Source organism: Pan paniscus, chromosome 2 (assembly GCF_029289425.2).
Source record: "Pan paniscus chromosome 2, NHGRI_mPanPan1-v2.0_pri, whole genome shotgun sequence".
Classification (NCBI taxonomy): Eukaryota; Metazoa; Chordata; class Mammalia; order Primates; family Hominidae; genus Pan; species Pan paniscus.
The window spans coordinates 57,627,255-57,642,591 of record NC_085926.1 but is presented as its reverse complement, the minus strand read 5'-3'; the positions used below and the strand labels follow the sequence as shown (position 1 = coordinate 57,642,591).

Here is a 15,337-nt window from a genome sequence, read left to right as displayed (position 1 = left end):
CCCATGCTGTTGCAAATGACAGGATTTCATTATTTTTTTTCTTTTTCTTTTTCTTTCTTTTTTTTTTTTTTTTTGAGACGGAATGTCATTCTGTCGCCCAGGCTGGAGTGCAGTGGCGTAATCTCACCTCACTGCAACCTCCGTCTCCTGGGTTCAAGTGATTCTCATGTCTCAGGCTCCCGAGTAGCTGGGATTACAAGCATGAGCCACCACACCCAGCTAATTTTTGTATTTTAGTAGAGATGGGGTTTCATCATGTTGACCAGGCTGGTATTGAACTCTGCACGTCTCAGCCTCCCAAAGTGCTGAGATTACAGGTGTGAGCCAATATGCCTGGCCTGGATTTCATTTTTTTAATGGCTGAATAATATCCCATTATGTATATGTACTGCATTTTCTTTATCCGTGCATCTGTGAACTATTTCTGAAAGTGATTTGACCATAACCAACTACTATTTTAGACTAATGTTATATATATATTTTTGTTTGTTTGTTTTGAGACGGGGTCTTGCTCTGTCACCCAGGCTGGAGTGCAGTGGCGTGATCTCGGCTTACTACGATCTCTGTCTCCCGGGTTCAAGTGATCCTCCTGCCTCAGCCTGCCGAGTAGGTGGGACTACAGGTGCATGCCACCACACCTGGCTAATTTTTGTAATTTTAGTAGAGACGGGGTTTTGGCATGTTGGCCAGGTTGGTCTTAAACACCTGACCTCAAGTGATCCGCCTGCCTTGGGCTCCCAAAGTGCTGGGATTACCAGCGTGAGCCACTGCGCCTGGCCTATAATATGTTTATAACTAATGTTTATAATATGTTTAACAAAATTTAACTCTTTTCTTCCAGGTAATTTATCCTCAGCATTCCAAACTTACTGACAGAGAAGTAAGTAAAAATACTGCTCTGTATAGTTTACTGTTATATTTCTGTTTGTTTTTATTGATTATGTATGTGTCAGCATACATCACTTTTGTTTTCTTTTTCAGAAAACCAATATTTGCTATTTGTCTTTTCCAGATTCAAATTCAGGTAACTGTTTTTCATACAGTGTTTCTGTTTAATTTTATACTAAGAATACTGGTTATACTGTTAATGTATGAAAATTGATTGAAATAGCATATTAGATTGCAAACAGATCAATGATTTTTATTCCTATTTTAATGATGCCTAGTCATGTCATTGTTGATTTTAGTAGCTTCAACTCTTAAAATAACTGTTATGGTGTGATGAGGTAAACCATCAAGGAGCAATAAACTCTTAAAATAGCGAAGAGGTTGAAAATCAGCGACATTGGTATATTTGGGATTCATGGAGTATGTATTAAATAGTTTATATAGTATGTAGTTTACTTTCAGTTCAGAATCTGGGAGCTTACCAGGAACTCTGTAAAAGCCGTGAACCTAAAAAAAGCCAGGATAAATTTGGTTAGGAAGCAAGGCCATAAGTTACGTGCAGTAGTTTATATGGGTTAATATAGGTAAAGCCTTGGCATAGTGCTTGGTGTATAGAAAAAAACATACGAGGGTCTGTTTATTGTTGAGCTTGGTTTTGTTAGTCTCTTTCAAGCTCTTCGTTTTGTGTGGTCCTAATCATTGACATCCTTCAGGTTACCTCTTGTGTTTCACTTTCAAACTAGCTTTTCTTGGCTTATAGTGACCAAAACATTTAGCTTCTCAGGCCACACACAGTTATAACCCTATAGCAGAGACAGTCTAGTTTTCTTTCCCTTTGTGGTTACTTCCTTTTTTTTTTTGAGATGGAGTCTCGCTCTGTCACCCAGGCTGGAGTGCAGTGACGCGATCTCAGCTCACTGCAAGCTCCGCCTCCCGGGTTCACACCATTCTCTCACCTCAGCCTCCCGAGTAGCTGGGACCACAGGCGCCTGCCACCACGCCCGGCTAATTTTTTGTTTTTGTATTTTTAGTAGAGACGGGGTTTCACCATGTTAGCCAGGATGGTCTTGATCTCCTGACCTCGTGATCTGCCCACCTCGGCCTCCCAAAGTCCTGGGATTACAGGCGTGAGCCACCACACCCAGCCGGTTACTTCTAATATTGTGCTAGTTAGTTCATTTAATCTGATTCGAGAGATTTGACAGTTAAAAAAAATTTTTTTTAGCATTTTCTCCTTTCTGTATAAATGCTTCCAGAATTTTTTTCCTATCCATTTGGAACTCAGCTTTGGTGAACTATATGAAAGAAAAGTGATATCTTGGTAAATTAGATACTGCCTTTTAGAGATCCCAGTAAGGGGTTTTTTCTGACCTGGAATTATTTTGGTGTTTTTGGCCCATTTATGAAATAATGATGCAGAGGTCTTGTAGGAATGTATCTTCATTTCAGTTAACATTTTTCTTATAAAATCTGTACATACACTTCTTATATACTGTGATGGGATAGATTTCCAGGTCTCAGAGTAAGCTGAGTTGTATGGATTGCAGAATGAACTGACTTTCTGCATGGAATCCCAGTGAATTATGCTGGATGCTCTTCTCTTTCAGATCATAGCTGGTTGTCATGGCTCCTCTCTCTTTTTCACTTCTCTATATGAGCATGAAGGGGATCAGAATATACCACCCCCAAATATACCACTTTGGCTTAAGAATTATTTTGAATTGAAGGCAACTGAGAAACAGCAGATGCAAAAAGAGCCCTTTACCCTCCCCCTATATGCCTAAAAGCAGGACATACATTTCCTTTTGTGAAGGTGTCACCCCTTCCCTTTCCCATACCAGGAAGAGGAGAAAGATTCTGAATCACCAGAGAAAACTCTTATCACTGGAGTTGGTACCAGCTTAATTCTGCATAAATAAGCCTTGCTAAAATAACCCTTATCTTTCATTAGTTTTACCCATATGTTTACCTTCCCACAGATTACCACCCCTAGAAGTCCAAATCCTTTTTCCTTTGTCTGCATTTTAGTTTCTTTTGTTAAAATGGTATCTAAGCTCCCAAGTTTAACCACCTCTTTGGGTTTTTACTTTTTTTCTCTGAAGCCTTTGTATGCATTCGAACTAAATCTTTTCTCGTTAATCTGTTGTCTGTTTATTTCACAGGCCCCAGTTAGTGAACCTAAGATGGTAGAGGAAAAGTCCCCCGCACGCATACATCAAGGCTGAGAAGTTAATTCTGTGGTGTTTAGATAGCCTATATCTAGTTTTATAGCCTCTGCATGTGTCATTATCAAAAAAATTTTTAAGTACTTTTGGCTTATGAATGACCTACGGATTTTTTTTTTCTTTTTTCTTTTTTTTTTTTTTTTGAGATGGAGTTTTGCTCTGTCACCCAGGCTGGAGTGCAGTGACACGATCGCAGCTCACTGCAACCTCCGCCTCCCGGTTCAAGTGATTCTCCTGCCTCAGCCTCCCAAGTAGCTGGGACTACCTTTGCCTGCCACCATGCCTGGCTAATTTTTGTATGTTTAGTAGAGATGGGGTTTCACTGTGTTGGCCAGGCTGGTCATGAACTCCCGACCTCAAGTGATTCGCCCGCCTCAGGCTCCCAAAGTGCTGGGATTACAGGCGTGAACCACCGCACCCGGCTGATTTTTTTTCTTTTCTTTTTTTTTTGAGATGGAGTCTCGCTCTGTTGCCCAGGCTGGAGCGCAGTGGCGCGATCTCCACTCACTGCAAGCTCTGCCTCCCGGGTTCACGCCATTCTCCTGCCTCAGCCTCCCGAGTAGCTGGGACTACAGGTGCCCACCACCACGCCTGGCTAATTTTTTGCATTTTTAGTAGAGATGGGGTTTCACTGTGTTAGCCAGGATGGTCTCGATCTCCTGACCTTGTGATCCGCTCACCTCCGCCTCCCAAAGTGCTGAGATTAGAGGTGTGAGCTACCACGCCCGACTGATTTTTTTCTCATAGATATTATTTAATGCTTTTTTTATGTGCTGCACATCAAATGAAGTGTGGTTCTTGTGACTTGAAGTATGGTTGGTACAAGGAAAATCTACAAAAGACCTGAAAGCAGGCACTTTGCTGTCTTAACAGATCATCATTATCCTAGGTAGCAAGAGACTATATGTTTTGTAAATATTTGAAATTGCTATTTTCAGTTGTAGTTATCCATACAGTTTGGTTTTTTTATGTGTTTATTAAATGAAAGTTGGAGGCCGGGTGCAGTTGCTCACACCTGTAATCTCAGGACTTTGGGAGGCTGAGGCGGACAGAAAACTTGAGGTCAGGAATTCGAGACCAGCCTGGCCAACACGGTGAAACCCCATCTCTACTGAATATACAAAATTAGCTGGGCGTGGTGGTGTGTGCCCGTAGTCCCAGCTACTCAGGAGGCTGAGGCAGGAGAATCTCTTGAATCAGGGATGCTGAGGTTGCAGTGAGCTGAGATTGTGCCACTGCACTCCAGGCTGGGCGACAGAGTGAGACTCCATCTCAAGAAAAAAAAGGATTACTGTACCAACTTTGAAATGAATTTATTATTTCCCAGGATAACCTTTAATTGCTGTAGAAGAAAGTCCAGACACAGTAGAGCAGTCTTTAGGAAAGAGACATAAATCAAGCCTTTATTTCCATTGTATACCCACTTAAAGTAAAACAGCATGTTAGACTGGATGAAAAAATGACACAGATAAAAATGCTTTTGAGATTGGAATCGTTTGCCCTTCCCCGCCCCTCCGCCACCTTAGATTCTCCTAACTTTAAAAAAGCTTTGTTTGGTTGGTTTTTTAGGTTTCAGTTTTTTGTTTCATTTGAATGGCTTTTATCTTTAGGAGCCTAAGTTTAAAGAGGGCCTTCCCTCTGATAAATATTTGTCCAGTGTTTTTTTCCTTATCATTTACCATTAACACCATCTGGATGTAGGTGTTCCTGAGGCTTAAGCTGTGACGAGTGCCCAAGGACAGAAGTCACTGTATTTTAAACATGTCCAGAGAAAAAAACTCAGCATTAGTAGAGAGAGTTTGAAGCAATGATGAATCTGAGGGAAACATTAATCCTTCTTGTTCTGGATGGACTTGACATGCAGACAATATTCGTCTCAACACATTTCTTCTTTGCAGACAGCAGGGACATCATCATGTGCTTTACACTTCCCAGTTGCTAAAGCAGCACTTCTCATACCGTGTTGAAGGGCCAGTTGGGGTTTTTAATATTTCCAGTCAGTTATGGACCAATATTTTTGAAAAACAATTTAATTGAATTGTTAGAAAAATAAAATGAAATGAGGAAAAAAAAGAAATGTAAAATAAAAGTCTAATTTTTTTTTTTTGAGATAGGGTCTTGCTCTGTTGCCCAGGCTGGAGGTAGTGGTGTGATCTCGGCTCACTGCAACCTCTGCCTACTGTATTCAAGCAATTCTCCTGTCTCAGCCTCCTGAGTAGCTGGGATTACAGGTGCCTGCCACCGCATCCGGCTAATTTTTATATTTTAAGTAGAGATGGGGTTTCACCGTGTTGGCCAGGCTGGTCTCAAACTCCTGACCTCAGGAGATCCACCCGCCTTGGCCTCCTGAAGTGCTGGGATTACAGGCGTGAGCCACTGTGTCTGGTCTAAAAGTCCAAATTTATTACAGTAATATCAAGTTGCTATGAAAGTTTCTAAATGTGTATTCTCAACTTGCATATTTATTTGGTTATGGAACAGTAACAAGAGTTTATGGACTGGCATCAGTCTATGGAAGAAATTGTGAGAAGCTCTGGTCTAAAATACTGTTTCTCAGCAACCTAGCTTAACCACCCTAATCACAGAGAGAGTGACTATATAAGCTGAGGGTCAAGGGAGGGGGCTGGCTCTTGAAGCTTCACGTTTTGTCTTAGTCTTAGACATTTTGATCCATTCTGTAGCTATGTTTGTACAAATATAAAAATAACATTTTAAGGCCAGGTGTGGTGGCTCTCGCCTGTAATCCCAGCACTTTGGGAGGCTAACGTGGGAGGATCACTTGAGCCCAGGAGTTCAAGACCAGCCTGGGCAACATAGCAAGACCCCATCTCTAGTGAAATTTTTTTTAAAAAAGGCCAGGCACAGTGGCTTACGCCTGTAATCCTAGCACTTTGGGAGGCAGATCACCTGAGATCAGGAGTGTGAGACCAACCTGGCCAACATGGTGAAACCCCATCTCTACTAAAAATACAAAAAATTGGCCAGGCGTGGTGGCACGCACCTGTAATCCCAGCTACTGAGGAGGCTGAGGCAGGAGAATCTCTTGAACCCGAGCAGTGAAGGTTACAGTGAGCCTAGATCCCGCCACTGCACTCCAGCCTGGGCAACAGAGCGAGACTCTGTCTCAAAAAAATAAAATTATGTAAGTTAATTCTTATAACTACGTTTGTAAAAGAAAAAGTCAATTTCCATTAAAATTTTTCTATTTTTCAGTGAATCATCAGAAAGCTATGGTGCTCATAGCATAACTTTTATATCTTTTTGGATCTTGTAGATCTTTAGTTTTCTTAGTGATCGTATTGGGTAAGATGCTTGGAATTCAGTACAGTCATAGGTCAAGTTGGGGAATTTTATTTTAGTGTCTTTGCGTGTTACTGCTGGAAGTGACTTTAGAGATTATCTAATAGTACTTCTTGATTTTGTTGACAAGGAAATTGAGGTGAATCTTTCCTCCAAATGTAACCACTATCCTTTCTTATAACAATACTTTTCTTTTTTTTATACTTTTATCATCCAGCCATGCATCCCTAAGCACGACAGTTTAGTTTTGCCTGCTTTCAAAACATTTTATAAAAGTGGATTTGAACAATATGTGTTATTTTGTGTTTGGCATCTTTTGCTCATTATTATGTTTGTGAGTCAACATTATATGCAGATATATTCCAAAAATGTTTAATTACATGAGGGATATGGAATAGGAAAAATAGTAAAGAGACTTAGGAGTTAAGATGCATGTTTTACTTCTGGCTTTGCCTCTAACCAGCAAGGATGGCTTTGAGCAAGTAACTGGAACTCTTAGGATTTCCTTTTTTTCCTCCAAAACATGACAGAATGGGTTAAAATGATTGATAGGATTTTTTTCAGCTCTAAAATTGATGAAACTGGATAAATGTTATACTAAGCTATCCTTAATTTATTTCATTTTTATTTTCATTAGGTTGTCTTGGAGATACCCAGTTTTGTTTTAGATTTCGACAGTCTTCTGGGAGGAGGGTGTCGCTGCATTGTCTCCTGGATCAATTTGACAAAGATTTACCAGTTTACTTAAAGGTTGGAAAAGTAGTCATGGGAAAATGTCCATGTGAGAGGAAACTTTAGAACTCATTTATTCAGTTACCGCTGACACCATTCAGAAATATTTTGCTTTTGTTTTGCTACTATATTATATAGCTGAATTTCCAAAGTGAGTCTTATTCATAAGGATTCAGCATCTGAATGAAAGGGACTTTATACAGTTACTGTGTTTGAAACATAATGTCACTGTGATTTATAAAAATGGATTAGAATGTTGAGGTAATTTTCTTTCATTTGTTAATAAATTCTTGAATTAGATGTGGGAGTGGAGTTGTACTGTACAGTAAATACCATCTAGAGTTGAGGTAGTCATACTTGATAACATAGTTGTCTCTTTTTGATTTTTGAATGAGCCTTGTTTTAGTTATTATTTATTTAAAACATTTTAATAATTCAGATGACCTTACAGCCTAGATTTTTTTTTAAGTACATGAGGAACGTTTTCATCTGGATGCCCTATCAGCACATCCAGTGTGACTTTGACATAATTTGCCTGATAACAGTTTTTACAGTTTACCTCCCTGGTTCCACTAATGGCAGAGATACTACCTGTGAAATGTCTCTTAGAGCCATCTCCTCCTTGCTGTCACTACTAATATATTCTTCCAACCAATGATAATAATAGCTGTTATTTGTTAGGGCTTTGTATGTTCTAGATACTGTATTAATAAGCATATATCATCTAATTAATCCTCCCTACAGTGCTCCAAGAGAGATCCTTTTGTAGATGAGGGAATTGAGGGCTATTGAGGATAAGAAACTTACCCAAGGTCATCCCACCTCTTGTTTTATTCCAGCACAATATATCTTATACAGTGTTGCCAGCTAAAGTGTACATATATATTATATAAGTAAAATCTAAAATGACTACAAATTGTTTAACGAGTAAAGAGGTATAGTACTACTTCCTTGTCCTCACTTTTTGGACCTTCCAAAATAAGAACTTTATCATCAAAATTTCACCCTCATCTCCTTTCTATGTGTGCCATATATGTGCCGTATTTTAATCAAACTGAACTATGTGCTTTTTCCTGAGATAGCATGTATTTTTCTGTCTTTTGTGTTTTTACTGAAACTCCTAGCCCTTTCAACTTGGAATGCCTTTGTCTTTGTTTAAGTCATATTCATCCTTCAATTCCCAATTCAAAAACAGCTGCCTCCATGAAATCTTTACTTTTTCCCCTTGGCTTTCCTGTAACACTTTGTGTTTTTTCATGGTACCCATCCTCCTATTACAATAATATTCATTTTTCTACTTCTTTTTTCTGAGACGGAGTCTTGCTCTGTCACCAGGCTGGAGTGCAGTGGCGCGATCTCAGCTCACTGCAACCTCTGCCTCCTGGGTTCAAGCGATTCTCCTGCCTCAGCCTCCTGAGTAGTTGGGATTACAGGCACGTGCCACTGCACCCAGCTAATTTTTGTATTTTTAGTAGAGACAGGGATTCACCATGTTGGCCAGGATGGTCTTGATCTCCTGACCTCATGATCCGCCCACCTTGGCCTCCCAAACTGCTGGGATTACAGGCATGAGCCACTGCACCTGGCCTCATTTTTCTATTTTTCTTATCCCTCCTAAATCATGATATCCTTGAGGAAGAACTGTGTCTTATGCATCTTTTTATCTTCTCTAACACATTACCCTGTTCAAAGTAGGTGGTCAATATATATTTGTTTAAGGAATAATAATCAAATAAGGAACCGAGCCAAAGTTTACTCCATTAAGATGTAAATGCTTCTTAAATTTTTTGGAATGCAATTACCTTTCAGATTGTATGTTGATAAACATTGTTATGCTTCATTATTATTGGGTTAACGTGTAACTGACTATATAAGATTCACATTGTCATTTAACTCCTTTTATTTTCTCTCTTGAAATTGTATGTTAGGATACCTCATTTTGTTTTAAGATTGATCCCTTATCCTTGACAATCTCAAAATTGTAGGTAGAATTTTGTAGAAACTAAATAAAACATTGGAGAAAACAGAATTTGATTTTTTTTTTAACTTCAGTCACCTAGTATAGATACGAATAAAGAATGTAAGCTGAGTAAGTTATAGGGGGAAAATTTGACTTTAGTACTTAGATTGTAATTAGTACTTTGCCATCTTTGGACAAGTTAGGAGGGTTTTTTTGTTTTAATTTTAAGCTTTTACACACATCATATGGACCATGTCAAGAGTTAGAAGATTCTGATCTGGCTGTTGCTGTCATGATTATTGTTTGTTGCTGGAAAAGTGTAACTAGCTCTTCGTGTATATCTCATGTCTTGATTTGGGTTTATAAAGGAGCCTGATGTTAATATTAAAAGATATAGATATGGATATAGATATAGCTACATATATATGTACCCCCCCACACACACTTACTTGTCACTTTCTTCTTAGAAGGATCCTGCTTATTTTTATGGATATGTGTATTTCCGACAAGTTCGAGATAAAACTCTAAAAAGAGGCTACTTTCAGAAGGTAATTGTCATACACACTAATAAAAAAAGTATTTTTTATTTTGTGATTAGAAAAATAGAAAGTGTTAGATTTAAGAGTCTTTAAAGTCTTTGGTATTTTATCTTTAAACATGCTATGTGTATGTGTGTGTGTGTGTGTGTGTGTGTGTGTGTGTGTGTATATATATCTATTTTTTTTTTTTTTTTTTTTGAGGTGGAGTCTCGCTCTGTCGCCCAGGCTGGAGTGCAGAGGCACGATCTTGGCTGACTGCAACCTCTGCCTCCTGGGTTCAAGCAATTCTGTGCCTCCGTCTCCCAAGTAGCTGGGATTACAGGTGCCCGCCCGACGCCTGGCTAATTTTTTGTATTTTTAGTAGAGACGGAGTTTCACCATCTTGGCCAGGCTGGTCTTGAACTCTTGACCTTGTGATCCACATGCCTCAGCCTCCCAGAGTTCTGGGATTACAGGTGTGAGCTACTGCACCCGGCCTATATATATATATATATATATATATATATTTTTTTTTTTTTTTTTTTTTTTTTGAGATGGAGTTTTGCTCTTGTCGCCCAGGCTGGAGTTCAGTGGTGTGATCTCGGCTCACTGCAACTTCTGCCTCCCAGGTTCAAGTAGCTGGGAGTACAGGTACTGTATTCCCGATTAGCTGGGATTACAGGCACCTCCCAAGTAGCTGGCATTACAGGTGTGCACCACCATGCCCAGCTAATTTTTGTATTTTTAATAGAGACGGGGTCTCACCGTGTTGGCCAGGCTGGTCTCGAACTCCTGACTTCAGGTGATCCACCCACCTCGACTTCCCAAAGTGCTGGGATTACAGGCATGAGCCACCGTGCCTGGCCTTGGGTTTATATTTTATCTTTTTTTTTTATTATTATTATATTATAGACACCTGTCTCTATATGTTTAACCTCTATTGAATTTTTGCTCTCTGTGCTAGATTCCTGACAGTAAGTTACAGTTATTGCACAGGATTCTGTCAAAAGCCAGAGGAGTCCACTTAAGTTTTACATTTTAGAATAAATGTAATTTTAGAATAAATTCTAAAATAAATACATTTTAGAATAAACATTGTAATATTGTTGCAACTAATAAATGCCTGAACTATTATATTTTTTTTAAGAGCCAGTAAATAAACTTTAGCAACATCTTAGCCATTATTGTTTCTATTCCAAATGTACAATTCTTTTTGTTTCTTAAAAAGAATCAGGTAGGTCACAGTGGCTTACACTTGTAATCCCAACACTTCAGGAGGACAAGGTGGGCAGATTGCTTAAGTCTAGGAGTTTCAGACCAGCCTGGGCAACATGGCAAACTGCTATCTCTACCAAAAATCCACCCTGCCCCTCAAAAAATAGCCAGACTTGATGGCATACACCTGTAGTCCCAGCTACTCAGGAGGCTGAGGTGGGAGGATCACCTGAGCCCATGAGGTTGAGGCAGCAGTGAGCCATGATCACACCATTGCACTGCAGCCTGGGTGACAGAGTGAGACCTTGTCTCAAAAAAAAAAAAAAAAGAAAAGAAAGAAACAAAAATAAAGAAAATAATCTTTCCTATTTAATCCCAGCTAGCAAGACATACTTTTCCCTTTTGTACTCAGAATTTGCCCTGACTGCTAATTGGTGTTAGAAAGATAAAAAGTGGTTTTTAAGAAAAAAAAAAAAATGTTTAAAAATTGGGATAATTTGTATCTGAAATGATCAAACCATAAGGTTACAATTTCCAACTATGTGGCTATGACAGTTGAACTGTAAAATATAACTCATAAGTCTTTTGGAAAAGTATCAAAATTTACTCTTTCTTTAATAGGAAAAGTTCATATGGCTAATTCCTGATATTGCTATTGTAAGGATAACAGGAGCTAGACTTTTGAAGTTACTCATGACATTAGTTTGTTGATAGGAAATTCTTTTTTTGAAGAGCAGGAAAATCTGTTACATGCCATTATGCTCTTAAAGTGTAGCAATAAGGTTAAACTTTTTGTGTTCTGCAGCTATGGTTTTGTTTCCTTTTAACTATCCACTGTAAAAGCCTTTTTATTTAAAAATCCACACTTTTTGCCGAATTTAGCTTGTTAGTAATTGATTATGCAAGAAATGAATGACAAAGCAATTTTTAAAACATTGTTTTTGTTTTTTCCTCAGTCCTTGGTTTTGATCAGCAAACTACCTTATATTCATTTTTTTCACACTGTGCTCAAACAGATAGCACCAGAGTATTTTGAAAAGAATGAACCTTATTTGGAAGCAGGTAAGTTTAACATCGTATGAGTTGAGTACCTTTATGCAGGAGTTTTAAAATTTTTACTGGAAATAAGTGATAAAAATGAAGTTGATTTATAACAATTTATAAAAATTCAGGTAGGAACTTAAGGAATATATGATAGGAGAAAGGTATAAAACTATTTTTCTGGCATCTGTACCTACAGATATCCAAAACTGTCTTTTGTTATCTCCTTTAACTACTTTGATGATGCCTATTATTATTAGAATAATAATAAATGAATATCGAGTTGACAGTTCTAATACTCAGAGTACTATTGAAAAATCCTTATGTCACTTGCTACAGATGGAAGGCCTTTGCCAGTTGATGTGCTTTTGTAGCTAATTAGTAGTAATAAATGAATACAAAAACTCCCTTTAATACTTAGGATATAAATTAACCAATTTATATCCTAGAACATGTGTATTTCTGAGTGAAATATAAAATGTTTTCATCACTTTTGACTTTTCTTTTGCCTTTTATCTCTCATTCTTCCAGGTATATTTTTTCTGCTCTATGGAAAGTAGTGTTCTTATTTCTAATGCCTCATTTTTAATACTTTGATATTTTCACTTATTCTAAGAAAATATTTTATTATATTTTTCAGCTTGTAATGATGTTGATCGATGGCCTGCCCCAGTGCCAGGGAAAACATTACACCTGCCAATCATGGGGGTGGTAATGAAGGTAATATCTTATATCTCAATTGTCTCCTTTTTATTTTTATTTTTATTTTTTTGAGACAGGGTCTTGTGCTGTCACCCAGGCTGGAGTACAGTGGCATGATCACAGCTCACTGCAGCCTCAACTTTCCGGGCTCAAGCAATCCTCCCACTTCAGTCCCCCAAGTAGCCAGGACCACAGGCATGCACCACCACACCTGGCTAATTTTTAAACTTTTTGTAGACAGAATGTTGCCACGTTTCCTAGGCTAATTGTGATCTTTTTAAAGAACTTTTGGACAGGCGTGGTGGCTCACACCTGTGATCACACCTGTGAGCACTTTGGGAGGCCGAGGCGGGTGGATCCCTTGAGCCCAAGAGTTCAAGACCACCCTGGGCAACATGGTGAAACCTTGTCTCTACAAAAAATAAAAAAATTAACGGGGCGTGGTGGTGCACACCTGTAGTCCTAGGTACTTGGGATATTGCATGAGCCTGGGAAGTTGAGACTGCAGTGAGCCAGGTTTGCATCACTGCATTCCAGCCTGCAGGACAAAAGCGAGACCCTGTCTCAAAAAAAAAAAGAACTTTGTAGGAAGCTCACACATGGGCTTTGCTTTTTTAACCTTCTATTAATATTAATCATGTTATTGCTTTCCCTTGTTTGTCATTGATGTGAGGCATTATAGAGATATTGCAATACATTTTGCTTCCTAGAACCATTAGTCACACAACTTCAGGCACCTCTGATCTCATGGCATCCTATAGAGTTTGCAGAAGAGTGTAATACATGTAATACATTGTATGTAATACATGTAATACATTGTATGTAATACATGTAATACATTGTATGTAATACATGTAATACATTGTATGTAATACATGTAATACATTGTATGTAATACATGTAATACATTGTATGTAATACATGTAATACATTGTATGTAATACATGTAATACATTGTATGTAATACATGTAATACATTGTATGTAATACATGTAATACATTGTATGTAATACATGTAATACATTGTATGTAATACATGTAATACATTGTATGTAATACATGTAATACATTGTATGTAATACATGTAATACATTGTATGTAATACATGTAATACATTGTATGTAATACATGTAATACATTGTATGTAATACATGTAATACATTGTATGTAATACATGTAATACATTGTATGTAATACATGTAATACATTGTATGTAATACATGTAATACATTGTATGTAATACATGTAATACATTGTATGTAATACATGTAATACATTGTATGTAATACATGTAATACATTGTATGTAATACATGTAATACATTGTATGTAATACATGTAATACATTGTATGTAATGTAATACATTGTATGTAATGTAATACATTGTATGTAATACATGTAATACATTGTATGTAATACATGTAATACATTGTATGTAATACATGTAATACATTGTATGTAATACATGTAATACATTGTATGTAATACATGTAATACATTGTATGTAATACATGTAATACATTGTATGTAATACATGTAATACATTGTATGTAATACATGTAATACATTGTATGTAATACATGTAATACATTGTATGTAATACATGTAATACATTGTATGTAATACATGTAATACATTGTATGTAATACATGTAATACATTGTATGTAATACATGTAATACATTGTATGTAATACATGTAATACATTGTATGTAATACATGTAATACATTGTATGTAATACATGTAATACATTGTATGTAATACATGTAATACATTGTATGTAATACATGTAATACATTGTATGTAATACATGTAATACATTGTATGTAATACATGTAATACATTGTATGTAATACATGTAATACATTGTATGTAATACATGTAATACATTGTATGTAATACATGTAATACATTGTATGTAATACATGTAATACATTGTATGTAATACATGTAATACATTGTATGTAATACATGTAATACATTGTATGTAATACATGTAATACATTGTATGTAATACATGTATATGTAAATGCTACCTCCTGGAGTTCTGCAATTCCATGGCCCTGCCAGTGCCTCCAGAGATGAGTGATATGCAGAAACAGATTACTTGGTAGAATGGAGTATGAATTAATAAAAATTAAGAGAAATTGGGAAAGCCATTGGTTCTTAGTCCTAAGTGATGTTCTTAACACGTGATGTCAGACCACACATGTTCATCCCAGGGTTTTGTTCTCTGTTAGATTTTTCTTTTAAATGAATTAGCATTTTGCTCTCAGACTTTGTATAGGTTGTACCCTAAGTGCTTTGCAAGTCACTGTCGAGTAGGACTTATTTTTGACAATGTTCTCTCTCTGCATTTGGCCATTTTTGTAGGATCTGTATTGTGTTTTTCCTTGGGAAATCATCAAAAGTAATACTGATAGTTCTGGATTGAGTGTTCTCATTGTTTCCTGTGAGATTTATCCAAAAATTTGGCAAGCTTGAGAGGGTGTGTTTGGGTGTGTGTATATTAATGAAGCAAAGATTTGAACAATAAACAGGAAGCAGTATGAAGCTGATGTCCATTTTGTTTTTCAACATACTTGCTTCTCAGGGAGTTAGTGATTACTGTGTGTGTATGGGTATGAAGACCTTGATTTACTTACTTTCTGCTGTGACTAAAAATAAATATGACCTTAGTTTTTAACTCTGACATAGATAATTTTGTTTTTGTAGCTTTTTTGGCATTACTGACCATACCTTTTTAGCAGCAGGAT

At 37.2% G+C, this 15,337-nt stretch overlaps 1 protein-coding gene across 4 annotated transcripts in view; it reads left to right on the top strand.

The window, feature by feature from the left end:
* DENND6A (DENN domain containing 6A) overlaps window positions 1-15,337 on the top strand; it is a 72,120-nt gene that overhangs the window by 23,024 nt on the left and 33,759 nt on the right. For 2 of the 4 annotated variants that reach the window (XM_003811635.7, XM_008964049.6), the window contains exons 2-7: window positions 842-880; window positions 982-1,024; window positions 7,051-7,163; window positions 9,573-9,653; window positions 11,795-11,900; window positions 12,520-12,599. In XM_003811635.7, coding sequence (XP_003811683.1) covers window positions 842-880; window positions 982-1,024; window positions 7,051-7,163; window positions 9,573-9,653; window positions 11,795-11,900; window positions 12,520-12,599 — 462 coding nt within the window. The remainder of the gene's footprint in view (window positions 1-841; window positions 881-981; window positions 1,025-7,050; window positions 7,164-9,572; window positions 9,654-11,794; window positions 11,901-12,519; window positions 12,600-15,337) is intronic. The other 2 variants (XM_008964048.5, XM_034956715.3) reach the window with 2 other exon arrangements.